The sequence below is a fragment of the Syngnathus scovelli genome, chromosome 9, assembly GCF_024217435.2.
Source record: "Syngnathus scovelli strain Florida chromosome 9, RoL_Ssco_1.2, whole genome shotgun sequence".
NCBI lineage: Eukaryota > Metazoa > Chordata > Actinopteri > Syngnathiformes > Syngnathidae > Syngnathus > Syngnathus scovelli.
Window position 1 is genome coordinate 12,190,590 of NC_090855.1, and position 27,717 is coordinate 12,218,306.

Consider the following 27,717-nt stretch of genomic DNA (forward strand, 5'->3'; position numbering starts at 1 on the left):
TTTCTGTTCATTAATGTTGCTCACTCCTAAATCTCAAAGCTATTGGGAGCTCACTGTCTGTGATGTGCTCCCTTAATTCCCCCCCCCCCCCCCAGCCCACTTAGGCCGCGTCATGCTGTGAGAATAAAAGGGCTGGCTTGCCTTTAAAAGAGTGGAAGAAAGGGAGGATGCTGGAGAGGAGAGGAGGATTTGACTAAAATAGGAGTTGGAGCAGCAACCGGCAGTGGCGTGTTTTGGTGGAAACTGCCAAGTCAAGGTACAGGTCAAAATGATTGGATGTCTCTTTCTTTTTTTTTTAATTGAGGGAGAGCAACAGGATGGAAAAGACATGAGTCACAACACAAGGGTGGACAAACGGAACGGCCACTGTGGAAAACAGCGCGTGTGTGTGTGGCGTTCTTCCGGAGTGGAAATGATCCCAAAGTCTGTGACATACCTGAACACTTTGACCTTGATTCGACACGGCTCTGAGTGACTAAATTTGGGCGGTCTGCTGGTGCTTTGAGATAAGGGTTTCATTTGTTCACAGAGCACACTTGTAATTCAACTGCGTCCAAATAATCGCACTGCCCTTTGACCTTGTGTGTGCTTTGCCAGCAACACATCAGCTTTTTACAAGGCTATTGTTCACCGTTGACTGTAAAAGGAAAACATGCAAATATTTCCAAAGTGCATACTTTTCCAAGTAGTCATTCAAAAATACTTTTAGATATACTGTACATTGAAAATAAATGTCAGTCACAATCCATCTCAGATAAGATCATTTAAAGATAAGATAAAATTCATTGTCTGTTCAAGGGATGCACACAGCAGTTTGTATATGCAACTTCATTTACATTTGATCTTTATTTTTTTTTAGTCAACCATGCATTTTTTCCCAGTTCCCATTTCAATGCCCACAATATTGCTAACATTTTGCGCAGCGAGCGTGTAAACGAGACGTTCGTATGGACAGACGTCGCCGTCCTGTCGGTTGAGGTCTGCTTGAGTGGATTGTGCCCTCGCCCTAATCGCCAGATGCGCCGCTCCGACGTTGCCCAGTAGTGGTGTCGCCATGACGCACACCATTAGCTCCACTACACACTCTTCAAATCTGCTCTTCATGGATAACAAGATCAGTTCCTCTCCCACCCACACACACACACCCCGAATTCCTTCATGTAACGCAGAGAGAAGATAAAGGTAATTGGTGGTTTAGATAGACGTGGAGGAGGGGGGTGCCCTTTGTCAAGTGTCAGACTGTGGGAGGACTCTCCCTCTTGTCCCCTTGACTGTTTTCCTGCAGGGCTGGGTGACGGCGACCCAGAGTGGGAGGCCGCCGAACCCCGCGGGCCTGGCCCAGAGGAAGATAAACAGGCAGCGCGCTATTGTTCTCCCGCTATCACTGCCGCCTGCCTGCCTGACTGATTGAAGGCCGGACCTCCCAAAATAGGCCCGCTTGACATCTTTCCCTGGTACCCTCCTATAAATAACCCCCCCCCCCCACACACACACACACACACACACACACACACTCTCCTTGGGGGGGACAAGAAAAGAAGAGCGAGTCAGGAATAGAAAAGTGACCGACCACCACTGCAAACAACAGAGGCGAGTGATCCGTCACAGTGACCCCAAAGACCCCCAGGTGACCCAAACACACACACACTCACACACACCTACGTGTCACGTGTTTTCATGGCCACAATGGCGCGTAAATTGAATTTTGCCACCAGAGGCGGTGGGCTCAAGTTTCAGCTCACTCTTGTGCACCTCATCCCAGACTTTTAGATCATCTCTGCACACTGAACACTCCCATGAGTCGTGAATTCTTGTCTTGCTTGTTGTTCGTCATGTGATTGATAGCGATTGAGGTCAGGGTTCGTTCCCTATGCCTATCTGTGACTCTTTTTGCTCTTGACAAACATCGCTCAGTCACAACTTGGCCCATTGATAACTTTGTAAAGTTGCTCTCGAACTGAATTACAAACTGAATTTTAAAGTTTGAACTTGCCTTGCGCATGAGCAGGCACCTTTGCTAATTGTCGTGATTTCCACATTTAGGGTCGTGTAGAACTGTCACTGACACTGAACTATGCGTGATATGCCGCACGTGCTGACCCGCTTTTCTCTGGCGACACCTTGCGTATTAGAGAGCGGGTGGGCGGGCTTCCTGTGTGAAAGAGTTTATTGTTAGAGCCAACCTGTTGAATCCTTCTCAGGGAGGGGGTGGCGGTTTGTGGGTTCACAGGAGGGTCAGGGGTCACGTTGACTCTCAGGCCAGTTTAGACGAAAAAAGCCATTCCCCAATATTTGCATTTGCACTCTGCTCCCGCAGAGAAGAAGAGGCCGACATCGGCTTTGAATTTACCAAATACCGCCGTGTCTGTCTTGCCGCGGACAAGACAAAATGTTGTGCAGTCGCATACAAACCTCTCCAGCTTGCAACATTTCCAGAGCGCTGAAAATGTCCTTTCTCCCGCCTCCTTCCATCTTGAATAAACCTTTCCTCCCTTCGCTCATGTTTAGAAGCGGTGCAGGGGCGCCTCGGGGAGTTTTGACCTCTCGCTCTTGTTTGGATTCCTGCTTTTCGGAGGGTAACTTGAAGCCAGTGGAAGAGGTTCTGCTCACCTCGTAGGAGACCCTTAATCGGATCAGAGCTGTTTATGCTGTCCAAGTTGTGTATTGCTTTTCCTTGTCAATTGACACTTGTGAGCTTGACAAATGACACACTGTGGTGCCTTGAGATACGATTGAATACAGTTGGCAAGATTTTCAAGACACGAGCCGTCATGTATTTTTTTTGGGGGGTGTGTGTCGGTGCCAGTGAACTCAGTAAGCAGCACCTTGGCGACTCAGGAGCGATTCTGCCAAAAGGAGGCTTTGAACTGATTAATGTCACTCGCACTTGAAGTCTGCAGTCACTAATTAATGCTAACGCCAACGAGAAGCTACATTGCAATGCTAGCGAGCCTTTTATAGAGGTAGTTTTCTTTCAACTTTCCATTCAAATGCCACAATAGGGTCCAAACGTCCGTGGGCCCCGCATTCCCTCGAAGTCGGCCCTTCTCATTCATATCAAGTGATTCTGATGAAATGCAAATTTGTGTGGGAATATGCGCAGCGCGGCCTCAGTATTGATGGAAGCGATCGGAGCCTCCCGCCGCGTTTTCTACAGCCTCACTCGCGTCAAAGGGGGCTCCTGTTACACGTCGCTCACTTGCTCTGCTAATCTGTTTGACGCTTGCGCAAAAAGATAAACGCTCACACAAAGGGTTGAGCCACTGGCCTTTTAGAGCTTCGTTGCGTCGCCATTTTAATTTGACGATTGTTACGAGTAAATTGCATCTGCCAAGAATTGTGCTCCCTTGTATTTTGGTGAGCTTGCTTGTTTGGTTTAGTTCTCAAACACTTAGCCAGCTTGTGGTTTTGTTTTGTCTGATAGTTAAAAGTTTTTTGTTAGTAAGTTTTTGGTTGTTTAGTCTTTCAGTTCTTTCCTATTTTAGTTAGTCAGCTACTTAGCTAGATAGCTAATTTGCTAGATAGTTGGTTAGTGTAGTTAGTTAGTTAGTTAGCTACTTAGCTAGTGAGCTAGTTTGCCAGCTAGTTAATTAGTTAACACGCCTAACACGCTTCCACTTGATATTTCAGCAAACACGCTGTCGGTTCTGTAAAAGCGCTAACTGGCAAACTCCAGTGCAAAAGTGTCACCTCGTTTTCTCATATTGACTGCAACACGCAGCCTGGAAGTGACCAGCTAGAAGGCAGCCTGGAAGTGACCAGGCAGAACGCAGCAAATATTGACTCCATTTGAGCTGCATAAACAATTGCACCTCCCCCGCTTCCAGCTGCCCGCTAATCTGCCATTGTGGCTTTTTCTCTGGCCGGAGCCTTTCATCGCATTTCTCCTTGGCGCCTTTTGTGCGCTCGTCCGTCATCCCGGCAAACTCTCCTGCTCCTCTTGGGCCTCATGGCCTCCTCTGACTCCGACTTTTTTTCCAATTGTATTTCTATTTTATCTTTTTGTCTTCATTTTATCTTATTTTCAGGATTTTGAATCATGGATGCATGTATTGTATTATTGATGTCTGACAAAGACAATGTGTGCAGGTGTTGGAACAGTTCCTCCACTCGAGCACATTGTTGCCTTAGTGAAAGTCCAAGTGAACACACACGCAGACAGTGTGAGTGCGGCTGGCCGCCAACATACTTTCATGTGATATTTATAAGCGCTGCGGCTGGCTGCCATGTTTGCAAAACCAGACTGCGGTCATAAATTTTCAAATCTTTGTGAGCGGACTCAGTTGTGGTCTTGATGTGTCTCTGGCGCTACTGTGGCACAGCCAACCGAGATGGGAGAGCTGCTGTGCGTTGTGCTCACTCGACATTGTTTTAGACTTGAATTTCTTTTTGTTGTTGTTGAAGATAAAGAATATATGCCTTAGAGTATTGTGCCACTATTTTGTTTTCAGTTATCTGTTGCTTCAGAAATGGTGACTATATTGGTGATGGCTGATAGTAACTAATAGTATGTTAATGGCACATTTCGTAATGTTCTCTTTAAGCTAGGCGTAGTGCAAGTATCCCGCCATCAGCATTCGATTAAATAAATCCATCTGGCCCCTATTAGCAGAAACACGAGTTTGGCTACATGTCGGCCCGCCATGTGACCAAAAGCAAAATGCGCCTGTTGGATAATTTTGCGTAAAGAGACTCCAGGTGCCGCTTCATGTCTGCTCTCCGCCTTCCCTGAGAAGTAAATCTTCCCTGCTGCAAATTTCCGCTCCGCTCCGCCACTCTCCTTTCCGTTCGGACGTCTATCGCCATCACGCTTAAAGCGGCACCAGCTGGTGGCAGCCTTTGCCCAATGGCGATGGTTTAGCTCATTCGCTCATCTAGTTAGCTTCAGACGGGCGGGCAATGGTTCAGAGCTTGTGACCTTCCGCCTGAGGGCCTGTTGAACTTTGGCACTAAAAGGCCGAGCTGGGGGAGGGAGAGAGACTTTGGAGGTTGACGCTGGTGTCTTATGGCGTGCTGGAGGTTTTTGAGTGATTTATGACCCATGCAGGGTGGGGGGCCGACCCAGTGCGATTAGTCGGATCAGCCATCCGAAACCAAGAGCGGATCTGTTGCGACACGCGCGGGGCCATACGTGCAAAAACACAACACGCCTCCCTAACTCCGTTCATCCATCTGCTGCTCACTACCCACCGTGTCACTCACTTCTTCTCACCGAGGTGTTTTTCACTTCTTGGTATCTGGCTCCCACCTATGCGGCCGTGGCACCGAGCTCCAGCTAATTGTGTTTACTGACGGACACGCTGCCGCCAAGTGCAAAGATATCTGTTACACCCCCTCGAATCCAACTTATGTCTATACATGTGCCTGGAATCCACCCTCATTCCTCTCACTGACTTTTTCTCTTTGCACTTTCAAATCTCCACTCAGCCCTTTTAATGTGGTCGCACTTGACGCGCTTTGATGTGGGCTAATCTCCGGCACCATCGCCGGCGTGTCGGCCAAAAAAGGCACGGTGGCGGTGGCGTTATTAGCAGCGGTGGGTGTGGATATAGGCTGTCATCTTTCCCCATCATGAGAATGAAAATAGAACTTTCTAAAAACATAGAGGAGTGAGTCAAACAATTTCAATTGTGCTGCTCCCTCTGGTGGCAGACATGCGACTAAACTGGACTCGTCGCGGCTCAGCTTCTCGGTACGGCAGTGATATTAGAATGAGACTAAATATGTTTGTGACTCCGCTTGGATGGCAACATGTGTTGCGGATGCTGATTGTCGACTTTGCCATTTGAGAGAGCATTCCCAAGTGAGCTAATTGAAGGTCAAGCCGCTGTGAGGTTGCACTGTAAATAGAATCGAGACAGGCACCACCACCTTTGAACTTTCACTCTGTTGGCAGCTTTATCAGCCCAAAGTTGCTCAACTAGCATCTTAGTCCCGGCTAGCCTGAGAACAAAAATCCTTGTTTGTCTTTGTCCAACCACTTGAACCAAAACATTTTGCCTTCCTGACCGATTCACTTTTGTACTTTTAGTTTTGGAAAGCGCTCTCCAAAATTAAAAAAAAGAAAACCAGCTGTGACTCAGGCAACGTTGGGGAAACACAAGCACATAAAAATAGTGTCAACACTGTGGGAGGCGCCACTTTGCACATCTGCTCTGTGCCGCAACCGCACACATTCGAATTTGTGCTCTCAAGTCAAAGCCAAACATGCGCTCCTGTCTTGAAAAATTCTCATCAGCTCGGTGCAATGGCCAGTGTGTTCCTCTTGTCATGTTTCTGGCATTGTGCAAGTAACCGCCCGCCCCTCCCTCGCCGTTTGTTGCAAAAACATTCATGTTTGCATTGGCGCCGTGGCATCCCCATCATACTTTTTGTCCGCAGATGCCGCTTCCGACCGAGAGCGGATGACGGGCGGTGATCATCACAATGGAGTGTTCTTGGGATGAACTGTGCTCCCGGGAGAGTTATGATAGCCCAGGCAGGGTCCGCTCTGTTGCCGTGTACATTGTGTGCAAGGGAGACACACGCACACACACGCACACACACGCACACACACGCACACACGCACACACGCACACGCACACACGCACGCACACACACACACACACACACACACACACACACACACACACACACACACACACACACACACACACACACACACAGTTTTGCTTGCATATTTACATCTACTGTTCATGGATATTACTAATGTAGAGTAATCCCCGCCTTCTTTGCAAAGACTCCAGTCCAGACTTCCCCCGTACTGAGTGAAATCCGCGATATCGAAGCACTCGCTAGCCAGTATTGAGGGGCGGTATTTAATTTTTAAAAGCACTTAAAAATGATACAGTTGAACACAAAACAGTGGCCCAGTGTGAATTATAGGCAAGGTTATTTTCGTATGCAAGAATTAACAAAATAACTGAAAGCAAAATTGATAAAACCGTAACAAAATAAAACAAACAAAAATGCTTTTATAAAAAAACGAAAGTGATCAGAAACAACGTTTTACGTTCACAAAACTCATTCAAACCTACTATAATGATAGCAAAAATGCCTTTCGTTTTCCTCTTCACTTAACAGCTAATTATTCCGCCCTGGAAAAAACGGACATCTGAAATAAATCACAAATTGGCAAACCCATAATGATGTAAACCTCTCGCCACGAATCTACCTATAATTAACGCCCAAAGAAACTAAACAGTTCATGGGGGAAAAAAAGAAGAAAAATCAGGAGAGAAAGGGTTCTCGTAAGGATGCGGGGGGCGTAATGGACCCGTAGTAGTGTGTGCGTGAGAGGGGAAAAAAGGGAAGACTTCCCACTTTGCACGTTGGCGGGCGGGCAGACAAGCAAGCAAGCAAGCAGGCAGAGAGCACTGACAGGAGAAAGGACACACTCGCAAGAGACGAAGACAGTGGAGAGAGGCGACGACAAGTTGGACACTTCACTCATTGTTTGCTTCGCCCATCACAGCGCGCACGCACCAATAATCGATCTCCAAGTGGACTGATCGTCGCGAGCGGCGTCGGGGGAGCATGCGGCTCGCGTCTGTCTTCAGGTACGCAAACTCACGCGGGATTCTTCCACAAGCTTTTGCGGGCTGCCTTTTACGCACTAACTTTTTTTTTTTTTTGGGGGGGGGGGGGGGCGCTTGCACTTAAAATGGACGCCAGTGAGATGATTGCAACAATATGTCACAGAAGTGACGAGCTCGCGGGGGGTCTTTACTTCGGCCTCGGCGGTTCTCTTGTGCCGGGGAGCCTTTGTGAGGCGCTCCCTCTGCGTGCGTGCGTCTGTTTGGGGGGGCTGCTTGTTGCGCACTTGTACACAAGCAAGCTGCGAGGCAAAGGCAGAACGCGGTGCGCCGCACTGGCGAAATCGAACCACGGGAGCAATTAGCCGACCCGGAGTGTGGCTTGCGGGCTACACGCCGCGGCGATGCTTGCGGTTGTTGGAGCCACAAGTCCATCTTGAATCGTAGTGAGGCGTTTCGCGGCGTGTCACCACTCGAGCGAGCTGTTGGAAACGCTTGCTTCCTTGTTCAGCGGCAACGAGACTTTTCAAAATAGCCCCAATGAAATGAAATGGCAGTTGAGCACAGCTCAGCGTGCTTTGGAAATGACTGGAAAGCAAAAATAGGGCGCACGATAACACACGCATAGAGAGAGTACAAGTCAATAAAAAAAAAAGTGGAGGAGGCCAAATTGGCTCCTCGGGGCAGGTCAGCTGCTTCTAAAGTGAGTCAAAGTCGCAGAGTAAACGACATTTGAATATCTTTTGGAAGAGTAAACCCGCATCTGATAGTAACTTTTAAACAAAATCAAACTTTTTGTCCCCTACTGAAATCTGAGCCCAAACGTCCAAGTAAACGTTTCCTGACATTTTAACGTTTTGTGACGACTGACTTCTTTTTATTGCTAAATGCCTCCGCTTTGTTCATGTTGCGGTCAACAATCGAGCTTCACTGAACTTGAGCTGATCTTTTGCTGATGAGCGGTCTTGTGCGTGCGCCAACATACCTTTTGGAATTACGGCCCAAAAAGTTCTATTTAATTGCCGCCAAGGTAAATAAAGGCCAACCTGCTGACCAAAGCAACGCCCCCCCAAAAAAGTGCCTTTAAAAGCACCATTCCAAAGCAAAAACCACAGCCAACAATAGTCCACATTGAGGCTGCGAGCGTGAAATCAAACTCGCATCTATTGAGTCGACATGTTGCCGTCAAGATGTTGCTATTTTTTTCTGTACTTATTTTCTAAGCTTCTGCTCTTCTGTCCCACCAGGCTCTTTGCGCTGTGGGCCTTTGCAGAGGTTGTGACCTCGGTGAGCAAGCCTGCCAAAAGGAAGGTGAGTGGTGAGCTCTTCACACGCCGCATTTATCGACTTTGACGGCTTCACCTTTCACCGTCACAAGCGTTTGAACGCATACTTAGGAAATGATGAACATTTTTTCCCACATTGTAAAATGTCAAAATTGCACTTAATCGGAGCATATTTCAGCTGACTAGAGCATTGAGGTTTTTGTCTGATGGCGTGTGGTGCGATTTTGAGGGCTCTCCGTTGCGCCACTTTGATGTCCAGTTCATGGCGTTGCTGACGCAGTCCTGGCGCGAGCCGGCTCGTCATTTAGCCAACCGTGTGTGACTTTGTGAGTCGGTAATCCGTTTTTTCCTGTAGTGGGGCCCGTAGCTGTCAAGGCGCCACAGTGACGCCTTTGTGATTATTGGGTCAAAAAAAAAAAAAAGGCAGGTCTGCGGGTACAGTGTTGAAGGAGTTGAAGCAGTAGCAAGAAGCAGAAGGTCACCGGTGGCCTCCTTCAGGGTCAGCGCCCACTCCTCATTAATGTTCCAGCTCTGTGGCAGCTGTGTGTTTGATGTCACTCATTCACACACACATACACACAGTCATTAGGCCTGTCTGCTTTGACCGCCCCCTGTTCTTCATGCCCCTCCCAAACCCATATCTCCCGCTCCTTTCGCTTTCCCTGTTCTCCCGCCATTTTACTTATGACCTGTCATTTGCATTCCAGCTCATCTGGACTTTAATACTTTGGAACAGGCACATTTGACCAAGTGCACACTTTGAAAAAAAAAAACCACAAAAAAACGAGCAGTACATTTGACCAAGCGCACACTTAGAAGAAAAAAAAATGAGTGGAGGTCCTTCGCATTACTAAATCAAGCCAAAATGTTGCATCGTTTGTGGCAGCATAAATTGATAATATTGTGTTTGTGGAATAAGTAGGGCTGGGAAAGTTTCAAGTGTTGAGGAACAAGGCAAAAAAAATAAAAAAATCTAACAATGACTAAGTCCTCCTCAGCAGTAGATGGCGCTGCAGCTGTTTGACACACCAGCAAATCTGTGCCGGGAAGAAAAATCTTTGTCCACAATTCCTTTTTGTTATTTATTTATTTATTTATTGTAAATTTTAAAAATCCAAAGTGCCAGCTGTATCGTTATTCAGATTGACACGTGTACAGTGTGTTTACACGCACACACACACATATTGACACACTTGACAGGCTTTGAGCGAGCTGGGAAGTGGACCATTCACTATTTGCTGAATGGAAACTTTTGTCCCGCTCATGTTCACCAATCGGGCCAGCGAGCCACTTTTATCATTTGACGGTGAACAAGAAAGCGAGCAAAGTCCGGCCCACGTTGCAACACGTAGACGCACGTAACTTATACGTTTTGCTCTCCACCCATCTGCGACCGAGCTGCTCGCTTGGCACGTGACTCAATCCCCTAGAATCGTCCCAGATCGAGTACGGCTTTAGGATTTACATTTTGCTTTGAGAAGGAAGGAAACTCGTGAGGCTCAAGGATCAGCCGTAGGCTAGTTGACGCTGTGTGGTCAAAAGTATTGGGACAGCTTGCTTCATAACCACTTGCACTCCTCTGGGAAGATTGTCTGTGGGAATTTCTCTGATAGTTCTTTTTCTTTCCCCAAATATTCTGCAAAGTTGGAAGCTGAGTCAATATCCTGGTATGACATTTTTGCCACGTCCCTTTGACCTCTTTTGAGCATGGCTGAGGCCTGCCCATTCACTCCTTTGCGGTATTTAGTCATTGTGTGACACTTAGGAAGCAGTCAAGTTGAGAGGGAACAAAAAAGATCTTCAACTTGCAATTTAGATCCGAACGCAAAAGAGGCTGACCCGAAGCGTGTCGTTTACCGAGCTGTGATTGCTGCAGACTAAACACGCTTATTAGGTCCCCAATGAAAATAGCACTGCTGTTCAGATGTTCCGCTTGAAGGCCCAGCAAGTGACCTTTGGACCAAAAACATTTTCATACCACGGCAACACAAACAAGCATGTTTCCTCTGCATGTACACTCAAGATTATTTTTTTGGGGGGGGGGGGCTAGCGTGAGAAGTTGGGTGAGGTTGCTCAGAAGAACATCAAGTCTTTGCTCCACACGTTTGGAGTGTCAACCGCTTTGCTGCGATGATATCACGTCATTGTATTTTGCGCTTGGGCACAGCAAAGTAGATTTTCTGTGTGAAAATATGCGCTAACGTCAGAGGAGTTGCTTCGATTGCGCAATGAGGGTCAACAGTGCAATTCCAGAGTTGTGACAAGACTTTTCTTGGGCCAACGCTAGCTTGGTTAGCATAATGACAAGTTGGCCGAAGATATCTAACGAGCCAAGGAAAATAAAAGTTCTCTGAGATGTCTCAATTCCTCTCAGCTCACCAGTATGGCAATGAAATTTGTGGAGGATAAAGAATCTATGACTGCCGATATTGTTGTCTGTCCCGTCTCCATGTGTTGCCAGCGACACGGTTTGTGCAACAGCACTTAAAGGCTTAAATCACCGCATCATGCATGCCACGAGTGTCGGCATTAAGCTAGCAAACTGAAAGGCTAAGTAAGCCGTGCGCTTGTTTTAAATACACAAAGCGTCATTCTCTTTGTTTGGTGTTGAGTTTGACGCTCAACCTCAACTCGGACAAGTCAAAGGCCAGGACGGTGGAAATGTTTTTTTGTTTGTGTTTGTCAGGCGGCCGGGCGGAGGTCCAGACAAGTGTTGGAGACGGAGCCCGTGGAAGGGGTGTGGTCGACGTGGGCGGAGTGGTCCTCTTGCTCCCAGTCATGCGGAGTGGGCGTGTCGCAGAGAAGCAGAAAGTGCCTGCCGCCTCCGCCCGCCCCTCCTTCCGTTTCTTACCCATCACCCAACTGGGGTGGGTATTTCCACCCTTCCCCTCAACTGCCGCCCCATCACCGGGCACCCGATCTCAACCGAGGGCTGCCGCTCTACCGAAATACCCCGGCGGGGGGCGACGATCCACCGTCGCCTTTCTATCAAACGGAGTACCCCGCAACCGCTCGGAACCGAGTGTCTGTGTACCGATCGCCTCAGCGCGTGCCCTCGCCGGCTTACGAGCAGCAACAGCAGCGCAGCATCAGGAGGCCCGGCGGCAGGAGGTCGGCCAGCACCGCTCGGGAGCCTTTGCCAGTCAGGAGGTGAGCGATGTGCTTAAATTCCACATGGTGGCTTGCCGTTTGTTCTTCGATGAGCTCAAGAAACTCTTTTATTTATTTGTTTGGTTTCCAGACACACTAAGTACACTTAATGCGAGATGTGAGATTTGCTTTGCGCCGCGTCCCTAAACTTGTCTGCAAAGTGACATGCAGGAAATGAAACTTGCAAGGCTTGCATAAGGCATCAGCACTTTGGAATGGTTGCGAGGACTTTTTTTTTTTTTTTTTATATCTTTCTGGTCGGGACCAGAAAAGAATTAGGGGTCCTCCAAAAGGATCAACGGGGTACTCGGGAGGCTGGTTGTGTAAAAACCGTGACTGTGATGATTTTGTAGCTGCACAGTATCTTCATCATGCTTTGGAGTTTGATTTTGGCATTAGTGAGTGTTTGTTATTATGTTCCGGCCCACTGAAGCATTGCAAGTTGAACCGATGCCTGTGTAAGACGCTGAGTTTTTGTTATCACTGTGCTATTACTAGAGGATGTGAGTCAAGGCAAACATAAAGTCTCACTACGATAATTTCTTGTCGAGGATAAAGAATATATGTTTGTGTCAACGACGTGTGCAATTTCACAATCTGCGACGTGGATACTTTTATCATTACAATCAATGGCAATTTCCATCAACGTTTAGCATTAGCAGAAAACAGCTAAGTGGCAGCTTATATCTCAAGGCAGGATGCTTTCATTTTGACTTCTGATTCTGACCTTTTGCGTTCACGTCATGACTGCAGACACTCTTGCGTGCGTCCCGCAGGTCTTCATCCATCCGCCCAGGCCAGTTTGGCTACGGTAAAGTCCCCTTCTCCCTGCCTTTGCACCGGCCTAGTCGACAGGCTCGCCACACGGCCAACGGCACCATCTCGGCCTCCTCGGCACCCCAACTGGCCGACGACGAGGGAGAAGAAGAGAGCGCAACCACCGCCGCACCCGCCACTACTGCCACACCCCAACCGCGCGCCAGAAGTGAGCACAGGAGGGTTCGAGTTCCGCCCTCTCCCCCTCACTATCTGCCGCGGTCCCTATCTTCATCATCTTCATCATCATCATCATCAGCATTGTCTGGTCACCGCCGCTTTGACTGGCGCACCGTCACTGCCCCGCCCCCACCGCTCCCGGCTGGCTCGCCTCACTCGCAGCCGGCTGGCGCCTCTTTGGCCCACGCCTCCCCTCTGCATCGGCCCTTGCACAGAGAAAGGACGGTGCACGTGGGATTGGGACCCCGGCCCCCGCAAGCCGGCAACGTGTACCCGCTTCGGCACCCCATGAGACCACATGTGGGTGAGGAGGAGGGTGGCTTTGGAGCGTGGAGAACGGCGCCCAACTACAGATGCACCGGTCCCGAGAAGGAATATCGCAGGTGCTTCTCGCAGGTAAGCTGTCCAAACACAGTGATGCTGCTTTTCAGATATTCGACTCAAAGGCTAAGCTAGCTGATTGTTTTCGAGGTGTCAGTCTGGGTTTTCAGCCTCCAGCGGGGGGTGGGGTGGGGGTGGTGGTGGTGGTGGTGGGGGGGGGGGGGGGTGGTTGTATGTGTGCGTGTGCGTGTGTGTGTGTGTGTGTGTGTGTGTGTGTGTGTGTGTGTGTGTCCCACACAGTCCTCATGAACATTAATGAGGGCACAGTGTTGAAGGCTGGTGGCATCGAAGAGAGAATGTGAAGGTCAACAGAGTGTTTTTGGGAGGTTTGATCATTCCCTAGCGCCAACACTGCCCTGTTGTGCTTGTGCACTGACATGGAACCTATCAAACGTGTACGTGCTCATGCACAGTATGTGTGTGCCTGTGTGTCTGGATGAAGACCAGAATACACACATCTGCTTGGGGGCCTTGCTGACGACGTGTGGGCGTGTCCAAATGTCTTGTGGGGAACTTGTCTGTCTTACGGGGATGCGGCGAGGTGGGGGGGTCGACTGGACGGGCAGGTGACGAAAGCCAAGCCAAGGCGGCCATAACTGCGCTTTCGCCCGGGCAAGAATGCCACGCTTGGGAGCTCCTGCAATTAAAAGTGACATTTAGAGAGGAGCAAAAAACTTGGGGGAGGTCGATGGGATGCCTGAATGAGATCCAACTCGACAAGCCCTGAGTCAAAGGACAAAGGTAATCCTCCATCAGGAACAAGAACCATATTGGGAAATGCAAGAACCTGTTCAAAATGGAATCGCCTCATTTGCATATTTCTGTAGGCCCGAATCCCATTCGGACACGTTGCTTTGTGGGGAAGTAAACAGCGGGAGAGAGCAGGTCAGTCGCTGCGGAATGCGAGTATGTGCCAGAAGAAAGGAAGAATTCATGGAAAAGTGTGTGAGACAGACCTGCACATTTGCGTGTGTGCGGAGGACCTGTCAGAAGCTGGGGGGAGGGGGAAAGGTGGAATTTGAGAAGAAGCAGTCAGAAAAAGAAAAAGCAGCCGTGGCAGCAGCACTCATGTCAGTGCTGGTCTTGGTCGAAGGACGAAAAAGAATCAACATTCCGCACATCTCGGTGTAGACGTCCTTTTTCGCACGCAGTCGGCCAACATAAAACGCTAAGAACACGCTCCCACCACACGCTCACCTGATGACGTCAGGCAAGGCATGATTAACCAAACGTGTGTGCACAACTGAGCTGCAAAACAGCCCCAAATGGGTTGCGGCGCGCTCGCTTGCACACGCGCAACACCCGCGCACACTTGCGGTCTTTACAAGCGTGTGCGCCTGGGAACTCCCGCGTGGCTTGAGCGAGGCCCGCCCGCTTCCCTTTTTCTTTTCAATTTTATTAGCACTCTGGGGGAGTTCAAACAAAAGTTGTGGCTGATGAATTGTTATGATTATTCCCTCAAGAGAATTGCAAACACGTGTTTTCATTGAAAAGTTGTGCAGCTAAAACAATGTGACAAGAAGAAGCGTGTCTTAATTTATATTTTATAAAGTTGGGAATGTCAGGAATAATTTGGTGATTATCTGCCATTTACTAATCGACCTAGTTGCATTGTTTTCCCCCGTCTATGTCACAAGTCAAATTCCAGAAACGGTTTTGCTTTGGCTTTGCGGCACTTGGGCAAATAGTGAACGACGCATTAAAACAAAAACTTTGATCGACTTCGTGCAATGTGCAACGCGTTTGACAGAATAAGGCGTGAAGGCAAACGCGAATGCCTGCTTGCCCATTTACGAGGAGGAAAAACGGGGAAGCAATTTAACAATCGTTTTGCTCAATAAGCCAACTGTAGAAGCGAAGAGTGGTGAGCGCGTTCTTTCCAAAGACTGCCCAGCGTGTGTGTGATTCATTCCTTTCTGCTCTCGCTCGCGAGTCCAATTTCTTGTTTACCCAAACAGTAGGTTCTTTTGATCAATAATGCGGAGCAGGACACGCTTGAGGTTTGCTACCAACTTGTGACTTGCAACCCCCCCCCCCAACCCCCTCTGGGCTTGTTTGAGGAACTCTAAATAAAAGAGTGCCAGAAGGAAGCGTGACGGTAAGCGTGACGTCACGGTCGCCGCTGGAAACCTAACTGTTGTCAGACAACATCTGGGACTTTCTGTCCACTTCGTCCAACTTTCTCCACCGTTCTTTCGCATATCTTGTCATTGATGGAAGCTCTCTTTTTGTATGCTCGACACCGCTTTTGTTTTGGAGGGGCTGTCTTGGGGGGGGTTCAAGGCTAAGGGCCGGCCGCTTCCCGCCGTAGAATGCTAATCGCTAACCACAAACAATGCATTTGTGCACACACCCGTATCCAGATAACAAAAATGTATTCATTGAAAAATTTGACAAGCAAATAACATTTCCTGTCACGGCCAAACCTGCCTGAGATGCAAGATTAAAAAACAAACAAACAGACAGTTGACAACTCACGGCCACACTATTTTTTATCGTTTTGATGCGGTGTGACAGAAAAGTGCAACCCAGAATGGAATCCTCAGGCTCCATATGTGGGCACTTGTGTACCCTCAGCGGGATTGTCCAGGAAAAGTGTGACGGCGGCCTAGCTCCATCTATTGCATCCGTTTTGATGAGACATGATGTGGTATGCTTTGGATCAAGTTTCATCTCTCAGCCGCGTTGGTGCGTCACACGGCAGTAATGCTTGAGGAATGACCGTGTCGGTCCTCCTTGCGCGCCATGCATCGAGTTCACATGTGCATCTGTGCAGGCGTGCGCTCACTTGAATGGCGTCAATCTCGATGACGCACCACTGGGACCCTTCCTTTCCATTCACACACACTATTCTGTTGTCCAAAACTCATTAGTTGTGTCTGTCTTGGGCTTTGTTTTTCACCCAGGAGTGTCATGCGTGATTAGAACCAATGTGTGTGCGTGTGCGTGCGTGTGTGTGCGTGTGTGTGTGTGTGTGTGTGTGTGTGTGTGTGTGTGCGTGCACGTGCGTATGCACGCGTGCACAGCTTTCCACTTTGAGCAGCTGCATTGACTTTGTAGCTGCTCTTTGCTTGCGTGTGTCCTTCACTCATTGTGTCAGCTCGGGGATGCTGATGTTTTCTTTGCGGAGGCATCTCCACGGCTCGCCGCCATTCGCCGCCGCCAGGCACAATGCCAACACAAGCAACACAGCTTTCTCCTAGTTGTAAGAAAAGAAAAGTTGTACAATACAGCGGCGGTCTTTGCCGACAGCAGGTAGAAATCATTTTACTGTTGATTTGTTGTTTGTTAGTAAAATGTGGTTATAAACCTGACACGTGGAGTCGTGTGGTTTCACTGAATTGGCTCGTTCCACATGAATTATTCCTAAATCATGTCAAGCGACAAATCAAATCATTTTTTACTTGAGTGATGCCCGCCCCTCATTTTTGTCATTTGTTACGTTCCGAAAGTGCCGCCTCTAACCCCCCCCCCCCAGACACCTTCCCATCTGCAGTTAAATCAATCAACGCCCCCAGCCACGATTTGCATGCCTGCTCTGAGTTAGTTCCCTCTTTTTTCGCTCTCGCTCTCTTAAGGAACGGAAAACAATGCTTACAGTATGTGAAGAAGTGAACAAAAGAGAGGGAGGGAGTTTTTGGCTTAGAGTGCAGCTGGCGACTTGATTGTTCCACTGGGTCGTGTTCGCCTGGCGAAATAATCCCACACAAGCCATTTACTCGCAAAAAGTTGATCGGTGACAACAGCGAGCAGTGTGCCACTGCGGATGCAAAATGGCGAGGGGGCATGATGGAGGAGGGGGGGTGCCCAATTTATTGCTGCAACTTTGCTTGGCCAATTTTTGATTTGGAAGGCTGGAGGATTGCATAACGAGAATGATAAACGCGCTGCACGCTAATCGGCTGCGAGCTATTGATGACTAGAACAATGATTTGAGAAAGTTTGGCAGCAGAACAACTTGAACTCTTACCTCAAGGCACCAAAATATTCTATTCCCTTTCATACCTCCGTAAATGTGTCAGACTACGCTCCAAAGTGGTTGTCATGGTGACAGTAAACATTGACAGTGGTATGTGGCTTGTTTTCATCTTTGATGGGACTTGGTGTGTGAGCGAAGTCAGCCGCGAGTTGATGTCGCTTCATTTCACTTACGCCCTCTTCTTCCCTGTCAATAATTTCAGACTCTGTCGCATCTCGCCCAGCCCCTCCAATAAAGCAGTCAAAGTTTCCCTTGCCTAACTTGAGTGCTCTTCATGCAGAATTAGCGTCTGATGATTAACGGCGCCTGACAGTGGCGCGTAAAGTCGGCATCTGGTTTCTTGGCTCAAATGCAAAGCGGTTCTTGCTGACGCGTTCCACTGGAGCTTTGTGTCAACAGGTTCGTGCTCATCTTGTCGTCTCTCTGTCTGTCGCCGGCTCTTTAACTCTTTCACACTTTTTATTTCATTCCTTCATTCATTGCCCGGCCCGGCCCGGCTCTGCCCACTCCTACGCCCGGCCTAGTTCGCATTCATCTTCTAATAACACACAAACGCTCTCCAGATCCCCCCAAGGCTTCGTCTGCCCGTGTCCGTTTTGACTCTTCCTTCGCATTTCGCGCTCTGTTTATCCCATTAGCCCCGCACCCTTTAGTACAATCATGGCATGGATGTACGTCTGCTCCGTTTCGTTTTGAAAGCACCTGCCGCACGACCCTCCTTGTTGAGGGGCCGCAGCCCAGGAAGTGTCCACTTGGAATCGGAGCCTAGCGTGTTTACAGTCCAGCCGACTATTTACAACCATTAGTGGCCACAAGTTTACACGCTGGAGCTTTCAGGTGGTGCTTGTATACTTTACTGACCTTCAACCCCCCAACACACACACACACGTGTTCTCGGAGTGGCTCGCGGTTTGCGGTGGCAAGCTGAAAGCCAAGATGGATTCATGCGCTTCCTTGGCCTCTTTTGAAAAGCGATTCCTTCCATATGGCCAAGCGTGCCTTTGGGCTCGTTGGGCCTTTCCCCTCCTTTGTTAGTGGTGGCATTCCCCCGCCTATGTTTTTTAAAATTGCCTCCGGGGGCCGACCATTAACAAGATGGCTGACGTTTTTTTTTTTGTGTTTTTTTTGCGTGTCTTTTAGGTGTGCACTGGCATCCCGCTGGACTCGCGGGCTGAGCAGTGCGCCGCCTTTAATGCCAAAGAGTTTATGGATCGTCTCTACGACTGGGAGCCTTTCACTGAGGGTGAGTGTGCACACACACACACACGCATACACACACACACACACACACACACACACACACACACACACACAAGCATGCACATGCTTTTACTTTTCAAATTTTTTTTTTTTTTAATTGACAGTCATTTAGTGTTCATTTTGTACTTTAGATTAAGCACAAATGAAATGTGTACTTTTGCTTGTTTTTCTTCTTTTTCTTAACTAGGGAGTGTGAATTCTTTTCCCACCTGTGGGTATGGGTAAGGTGGAATGACAAGCGAGCCATTGAGGCTCAAACTCTTTTCCACTTTTGCCAACCCCCTCACCAAAATGCTCCCCTTCTTTTCTGTGGCTCCCTCATTTGTGGGACCTCGCCCTTTCTGGCTGCCTCCAGCGCTGCCAAGTTTCTCCTCCCTGCTTTGGACTCAGCTCTCAGCAGATTCCAGCCGAATGAGATAAAGAGCAGAGCAAAATGGAGGCCATGGGATGCATGTGTCACATGGCGGCGACGTGGCCCGACCCACTTTTGCTGTCTTATGCAAATGCCAGGAACACAATTAGAAAACTTCCAAATAGGGCAGTGGAGATCTTGCTGAAATGCCAGGTTTTGGCAGATCTTTTGTTTGAGTGGGATTGGTTGATTCTGCATGCGCAGGTGTCATCTTTTGGTTTGCTGTTCTTGGGCCTCATCCCCCCCCCCAATCCAGCCCAACAACACTTCCTGTCCTCTGGCATTAGCTTTCTCTGCCGGCGTGTGTTTAGATGGAGCGATAGAGAGAGGAAGTATATTTAGACGAGACATATTCCACACTCTGAACACTGAGCTCCGCAAGTGGAGGAGAGAAAAAGGCCAAGCGGACATTTGCCGGATCCGGCCTAAGCTGGAGCTGGCAGCAAGGAGGACAGACGGCGCGCGGGCAGTCATCCACATGCCTGGCGAGCACTTCTGAAGGCAGCAGCCACTCCTCTGCCCCTGTCTAAAGTCTAATCTTTCAAAGATAGCGATGAGAGTGGGTGGAAAGAGCCAGGCCGGGGTCTGTGCCTCTTCCGACGGTTCTCTACACACGTTGACTCGACTAGGGATGATCTTTTAGACATTCTTTTCTCCTGGCTAGCTCACACCTTTTCTCTGCAGTCACATTGCGTGTGGAAAAGTATTCAGAAACTGCAAAGTTTCTGTTCGAGACATTTGCCTTCCAAAAGTGCCATTCGGTGTTGACACCCGACACTTCGACACACGCAGCATACTCAAAATGTCAAAAGTCCAAATAATGGCAGAAGAAACCACTTCTTCATGCCTTATTACATGAAAGCGAGTCGAAATATACTTTGCAAATGCGTGGAACTGCGGTCGGAGTTGGAGTTATTTGGAGACATATGATACAGCGTTAAAAATGTCCATTTCAGGAGCAAAAAAAAAAAAGTTTGTCCTTTTCACCCATGGCCCTCCCCCCGCTCCGATGTGCAAGTCACTATGTGAACCTTTTTTGCTACGATGAGCTCACGTCTGTGGCGCTATCGCTCCACTTTGCCGCAGGGCTCCAACCCCACAGCACCTCTGCTCGGTGACCCCTGAGAGAACTGCTTTGTCAATTTTCAAAGAATAGTTTGTCTTTATTTGGAATAAGATCATCTCATTCTTTCAGCACTAGCGAGGGAATGGTTCGGAATAGGCTCGTCCATTAAAAGCTGGACAGTTTTTGTCAACATTTTCCAGTAACATGTTAGCTATTAATCCATCTTCAAAATGCACTTGTGGGCCGCTGCAAATCCTCCCCCCCCCGAGAGATACTGAGATAGATCTCGTCTATTTGAGCGCTGAAAGACGCGATGCACTTTTGCGTGTTTTCCTTTGAAGCCCCCCCCCCCCCCCCCCCCCAAAGCCTCTTGGGTTCCTCCACATATCATTAATTGCGCTACGAAGCCCGTGAGGCTCCTTGTAAATCTCACTTCTGACTATCTCTGTGCCATGTGTTGCAGTCGGCCCCGAGAAGCAATGCGAGCTGACGTGCCGCCCGGTGGGCTACCGCTTCTACGTGCGGCAGGCGGAGCGGGTGCGAGACGGGACACCTTGCTTCAACGTCACCTCTAACGACGTGTGCGTCCAAGGGCAGTGCCAGGTGAGTGGCGGGAAAATTAACAAAATGAATCAACACTTTTAGGAGAGGAAAAGGAGCGTCATTGCTCGGTTGGATTGACACGGTCCGGCTCGTCTCCTTGAACCGTTGACATGACGTTGGCCAAAGGAATGCAGCACCTCTGCAAATCAAAATGGAATTCTATTCCCATTTAGCCTTTCTTTCCCTGTCCAAGTGCATTTTCATGGCTTTTGGCTCTTGGGTTTCATTCCAATTGGACCGAGCTCCATGGCGAGCCGAAAGGCAAGCCTCAATAAAACGGAGGCACCAAAGTAAAAGACCTCCCTTGCCCCGGTTGGCAGCGGTGGTGCTCGTAAACAGCGACATTGACGATACAAATGTTTACAAGATGGGAATGCCCGTTTGTCTTCATCCCTAGCTTCTCCTTGTGTTTTTGGCCCCTCCAACTCATCCTCTCTTGTGTCCGTCAGACGGAGGGCTGCGACGGTGTCCTGGGCTCCGGCCTGGCGCTGGACAAGTGCGGCGTCTGCGGGGGGCGGGACTCGGCTTGTCAGAAGGTAACGGGCAGCTTCCAGAATGTCAGCGTTCCCCTCGGCTACCACAAGATCTTGGACATCCCGGCGGGGGCCACCTTCATTAACATCACTGAGAGACGGGCCAGTCCCAACTACTTGGGTGAGACGCTCACGCAGTTTGATTGTACTTTAGAAAACTGCAACTTCCTGTTTTATAATATTTTTGGTTTTGAGTTGCGGATATGCTCGCAGGAAACTCATTTGTTGAGGCACGGCTTTGTATCTGTTGAAAGTTTAGCCCCTCAGGGGGTGTTTGCTACCTTTGGCGGGGGATCGTCAATGTTGTGGCCGGGCCGAGTCGGATCCGATGAAGCTCAGCCGGCATGTGTATTTGTCTTGACAGCCGGCGCTCGCTAATGAGCGCGCTCCGCTGCGTTTTGACCAAGGCGCTCACTCACACACCTTCTTCTTCACCCCGCAGCCATGAGGAGCGCAACGGGGGCTTCGGTGGTAAACGGCCGCTGGGCCGTGGACCCCCCGGGGGAATACCGGGCGGGCGGGACTACCTTCACCTACGCCCGACCTCGAGCGCAGGCGGAGGGGGAAGACGAGCCAGGGGAGTCACTCAGGGCCCTCGGGCCCACCAGCGCACAGCTGCAGCTCTATGTGAGTATGCGGCCGGCCCGCGCAAACTATGCAACATGAGTGGCCACAGGCTGAGCTTCCCCTCGTGTGTGTCGAGATCTTTCTGCGAGACAACATTGTGAGAGAGCGGGATTAAAGCAGACATCTTGAAAGATGCTAATACAGCCGGCGACTAACAACCTTCACCCCGGGCTAAGATTTAATGAAAGAAAGGGGCCTCGTCAGCAGATTTGCCCGCAGGAGGCGGTAAAAATAGCAAACAATCGCTCACACACATCCGCTTAAATGATTTGATTTTGGCTCGCTTCGCTTGAATTCATGCTGAATTCTGAATACAATCTCTGTTGGAAAACACACAAACTGTTCCACAATCCAAATGGAAATCATTGGTGGTGAAGGTGAGCAGAACTTCTTGCACGCATTGTACGTTCGCAACAACAACTCTTTTTATAGACGAAAATAGCCGGTTAAAATGGGAGCCCCTCTGAGTCGTGTATGGATGACCTTGGCCATGATGTGCTGGCATGCTTGCACATGAGATCAGCGGCAAGCATTCACCTACACAAGATGGACTGTAGTGTTTTCCACGGCTCACTCAGTAAGATGCTGTCATAGTTTTTTTGCAGAGGATGAAGAATCTATGCCTGTGAGGATTGTTGTATTATCTGTCGACTGTTTTTTTTTTTTTTTGTCATTGCTTTGCCTGGTGTTTGCGCAGATTATTTACCACCAGCAGAACCCGGGAATTGACTATGAGTTCTACATCCCCGTGGAGAAGACCGAAAGTGAGACACCCAGTGAGAGGCAATCGCAGGGGAGGGCGCCCCTTCGTGGTTAGTACCCGCACACTGCTCCAAATTGATGCTGCTGCTTTGATTGATTGTTGCGTGTGGGTGTGACCTCGATGGAAGAGAGGGGCCATGGGACAGCAACTTCTTGAGCATTGCAGTTTTTCTCATTAACGTCCTTCCTGTTTGTGATCCTCATGCGCAGCTGCCCTTGGCGTGACCATCGACGAACCTGCGCCTGCCGCCATTTCTCCTCTTTCCGTCCCTTCTTTCCCTTCCACCTCCTCCTCCTCTTCCCTATTCGTTCCCCCGTCGTCACAGCACTGGGCCGCAGGGAGGTCGCCACCTCGGGCCTCGGCCCCCAATCGCAACGCTCGCATCCCACCTCGCACCGACCTGCCGCTGGACACGCAGTTGCCCTTCGCGTGGAGGAGGGGGTCCCTGACGCCGTGTTCTGCTTCCTGTGGCAAAGGTTAGACACTCGAGTCTGTCCACGCCGGATGGAGGTCTGATATTTTTTTCCTTCCTTGCAAATGCAGACTATTTTGGCATTGAACGACTGCTGGAAAAAAAAAAAGCCAAAGTTAATTCAAAGTGCGCACAAACACAAAAAGAAGTACACGTCGTGTATTCACCAATCAATCAAACTTTCTTTATAGAGCGCATGAATGCAACGTGCAAACACAGATATGCAAACATACACAAGATGAAAAAGGTAGGTGAGCAATGAATCACCAAAGAACCTTGCACTCCGCTGGACTGGATTTAAGACGAACACACAACCTTGCTTTCGCTAGCTTAATGCTAATGCTAACACATAATAGGAAACGCACAGTCGAGCAACATATTTAGAAATTCACGTACAACCGCGTCAAGCTGCATGTGACTGATTTAAAATGATGTGCTGCCTCCCTCTTGTGGCGGGATTCCGCAAGTATAAGCAGCCGCTCTTACTGGTTGGCTTGCTTTGCCCTCCCAGGTTATCAGTCTCGAGAAATCATCTGCATTGATCGCCATACGGAGGAGCAAGTGCCTGAGAGGAAATGCGACTCCGCCGCTAAACCGGCACCAGAAGAGGAGCCTTGCAATACGCACGGCTGCCCACCATTGTGAGTAAAGATGCACGCACACAAACGTGGCCTCCACCGATGCAGCAAAGTCCGTTGCTAATTCCTTTGACTTTTGAGATCAGCATTGTGCAAAACTGCTGCATTGATTTACACCTCAAGATATTTTCAAGTTGCGTGTTAGTGGTGCCTTGACGGCTTGTCTCTGTGATCAGCTGGGAGGCGAGCGCTTGGTCCGAGTGCAGCGTGTCGTGTGGGCCCGGCGCGCAGCAACGGCAACTGCAGTGCAGGCAGACTTTCGGCAACCGCTCCACCATGGTCCACCCACAGCGCTGCGCCGGACAGGTTCCACCCGAGTCCACCCAGGCCTGCCAGCTGCAGCTCTGCTCGCACTGGGAGGTGGGCTCCGACTGGAGCACGGTAAAAAAATAAAATAAAAAGCAATCCACCACATGAATTGAATCCTATTTCAAGGCGGCACTTTAACTCGTGTTCATTCGTGGCTTGTGCGCTCAGTGCTCGGTGGACTGCGGCGTGGGGAAGAGGACGAGGAGCGTGCGCTGCGTGAGCGACGAGGGCAGTGTGGTCAACGACATGGAGTGCAGCTCCCGGGCTCGGCCGCTGGGCAGTGAGGAGTGCAACATGGGACCCTGCGTCACCAACTGGTACTCGTCCGCTTGGTCTGCCGCCGTGAGTGCCCCGCCCAGCCACGCCTACAAACGCTCCTTTGCAACGCTCGTTCGTAACTCACCGCTCTCTCATCCCAAGTGCTCGGCGCGTTGCGGCCCCGGCGTCCAGAAGAGGGAGGTGGTGTGCCTGACGCGCGGAGGCGTCCGAGAGGGCCAAGGAGCGGCGGACTGTGTCGCTGACAAGCCGGCCGAGCTGAGAGCTTGCAACGGTGGTCCTTGTGTGCCCGTCGCCAGTTGGTACAGCGGCCCGTGGACGCAGGTGAGAATGTTCCCAAACCGACTTTTTGAATCCCGCCCATCCGATTGGCTTGAGCTGTTCTTGTTGATGGCCTTTATTTCGCAGTGCAACGTTCGGTGCGGGAACGGAACCCAGCGTCGGGACGTCATCTGCGTCCAGAAGTCGGGCGACGAATTCACCACACTGCCCTCAGCCCAATGCACCCACGAGGACAAACCGGCCGCCGTGCAGGAGTGTGAGATGGGCGATTGCCAGCCGCAGTGGTTCACGACCGAGTGGAGCGCGGTGAGGCACCTACGCAGCCAGCGTGTAATGGGAGCGACAACCGCCTTTTGTTTGTCCGTCTTTGCCATCAGTGTTCTCGCTCTTGCGGGAAAGGCCTCCAGATGCGGGAGGTGCGGTGTCTGACTTCGGACAGGAGACACAGCCCAAACTGTGACGCCGGCGCCAAGCCCGACCAGGAGCAAAGCTGCAACAGTATCCCCTGCGGCCCTCAAGTCACAGGTTGCGTCACGCAGGCACATTCATCAATCTTTGTATGCTCGCATACCAACCTGCCCCCTCTTCTCCCCTCTCTTTGTTTTTTCGAACCACAGACGAGAACTGCAGGGACCGACGCCACAACTGCGTGATGGTGGTGCAGGCCCGCCTCTGCGTCTACTCCTACTACAAGACGGCCTGCTGTGCTTCCTGCACGCACAGCGCCGCGCAGCGCGCCAAGAGACATTGACGGGAAACTCACAGCTTCCAGATCGGGTCCCAGTTGCACCCCCCCCTCCCCCCCATCTATTTTAAACAGACAGCAAGTTATGCACTCCTCCAACTTGAAGGGCTCAACTTATTTTTTTGAAATCATCCCAGTGGGGGGCACGGGAAGTACCCAGCGCACAACACAGATGTGCCACTGATCAAGGTTGGCCGTGATCATTCCCACGGCGGCGCAGACCTCCCTCTCGGAGATCGTCTGCCAAGTGACCAACATTGCATGGGTCAAACCCGATGTTTTGCAGAAATTTGCCAGGCACCGTGCCAGATTTCCAAAATTAGAGCCATGGAAGGAAAACTACAATAAGCGCATTATGCGGGGCAAAGCGAACTGTTTTGATTTTTTCTTTGTGCACACCGCAGCCTCTCTATGGTCAACCGACCGAGGATTTCCATCGTCTTTGTTTGCCAAATATATTCCCTTCAAGTGCCCTTCTAGCATTCTTCTTTTTTTGAAAGATAAACCAAAGGAGGCAGTGAATGACCAAATGTGTTGGAGAATAATGCGCAAAAAGTCAACGTGATAGCACAGCAAAGGTGAAATTAAGCTGAATTTCAAATCGAGCTAATTATCATGAAATCACAAACTGACCAAGATCATATTCACTGTGTCCAAGTCCAATAATTCACAAAAGTCTTGTTATTCATCCATCCATTCATCTTCTCATCCTATTGCGGGCGTGCTGAAGCCTATCCCGGCAATCTTCGGGCAGTCTGCCTTTAAAAAGAAAAACCCACCCAGTAAATATTGAGCACAATCTGCTGATCGATCAACTGTACATATTGTATGTGCGAGGACCTTCATCGGTTCCAAGTTTTTTTTTTTGTACCTCCCACACAGAACAAAATCAGTAGCCACGCTCCCACTTGTAAGGTGAGCCATGTGTATATGATGTATGTTTTTCCTGTGTATAAGACGTTTTGAACATAGTAAGCGCTTCTATTTTTTAACTCAGTATTGTATAGTTGACATAGAAGGATTTTATCCACAGCTAACTAGCATATCGCTGACTTGAAGAGAATCTCTCAGTCCGTTTATCTGTCTCTCCCTTGTAGCCACTTTTGAAGTATATGATAAAGAAAGGACAGTAATTTATCTGTATCAAAGAACATGTAATTTATTTTTGTGCTATTTCTCCCCCGAGCAACCACCAGATTTTTATTACAAAGGCACCTTTTTGTTTCCGCATGCACACACACGCACGCGCGCACATTTCATAATAAACAAAACAGTGTGACACACGATCTCAATGCTTAAATCAACAGAATAAAACTAAAAAAAGCGGATCAATGAAGGCTTCCGTTCATTGTCAGATGGGGAAAAAGGCGCTGTTACGCGGTCCGTCAATGGATGGCGTCATTGAGTCGTGTTATGAGACATCAGTGTTTCTCAAGCTTATTTAGGACAATAAGAGTTACCTAGACGAGATGTACGTAGAATGCCTTTCACATTTATGGACAGTTTGGACTCTTCGATTAAGCAAACGTGCGTGTTTTTTGGAACGTGGATGAGAGGAAACGTGCAAACGTCACACCGGAAAGTGCGAGTGCCAAACCTCTCAGTGGCGAGACACGCAGTCACCGTGCTGCTCATAAAATGTCGTCTTCTTTTTAAAGCTGATGGTTAAATTGTTCCCGAACCTTGGGAGGCACTGGTAGATTTTTTTTCTTGTCAATCCGCTGCCTGGCCTGGACTAACCGTTTGATTCAATCTAATCTGAGCACCTGCTGGCCAATTTGCCACGGAAAACAAACTCCAGGACCAAGTGCGCCAAAAATGTCTTCCACTTCTTCACTCTGTTAAATGGTTCAAATGCGAAGGAAAGCTTTGTTTGAAAAAACTTTGCTCAGCTTTAAAACATAGCTTGCAAAAAATAGCTTACATATTTTAAGTGGTAACACATTTGGAAAGTAGTTGAAACTAACGATAAAATTACTTTTTGGATGAGATTGTTTTTCACCTGAAGGTAAGGTGTTCGGTAAAGGGATTCTGCACATTTGCACCTGGGAGTGAGTGGCCCAAACGCACACTTTCCTTGGAGTCGTGCATGCGTGCGTGCCATAGAACTGAGTCCTGGCTGCGCGGGGAGATTCTCAATGTACTCCGGTGGCGTGCGGCTTTGCTGCTTGCACCTCCTCGGGGCCCTGCGTCCGTAGCTTTGCTGTCTCTGCCGGGTGCCGTGAGAAGGTGTGGGCCTATACATGCGAGTGAGTGGATGTGTGTGTGGCAGGGTTGCTTGAACACGGAGGGCACGAGGCAAGGAGGCAGATGGTGACCTTTAGGTTGTAAATTATCTTTAACCGCGCCCCCCTTCACACCAAGACACGCGTATACGTCAGGTTAGGTCGCCGCGTTCCCATTG

The 27,717-nt window shown here is 49.5% G+C and overlaps 1 protein-coding gene across 1 annotated transcript; it reads left to right on the forward strand.

The window, feature by feature from the left end:
- The first annotated feature begins 7,307 nt into the window (after window positions 1-7,307).
- Window positions 7,308-25,786, forward strand: adamtsl4 (ADAMTS-like 4). The gene is made up of 17 exons (XM_049731434.2): window positions 7,308-7,559; window positions 8,783-8,846; window positions 11,508-11,971; window positions 12,748-13,363; window positions 18,468-18,570; window positions 20,529-20,668; window positions 21,118-21,322; window positions 21,644-21,828; window positions 22,526-22,640; window positions 22,801-23,067; window positions 23,575-23,704; window positions 23,878-24,082; window positions 24,179-24,352; window positions 24,431-24,610; window positions 24,695-24,874; window positions 24,946-25,093; window positions 25,186-25,786. The coding sequence occupies exons 1-17, from the start codon at window positions 7,537-7,539 to the stop codon at window positions 25,317-25,319; spliced, it is 3,333 nt and encodes a 1,110-aa protein (XP_049587391.1). The 5' UTR covers window positions 7,308-7,536; the 3' UTR covers window positions 25,320-25,786.
- The last annotated feature ends 1,931 nt before the right edge of the window (window positions 25,787-27,717 follow it).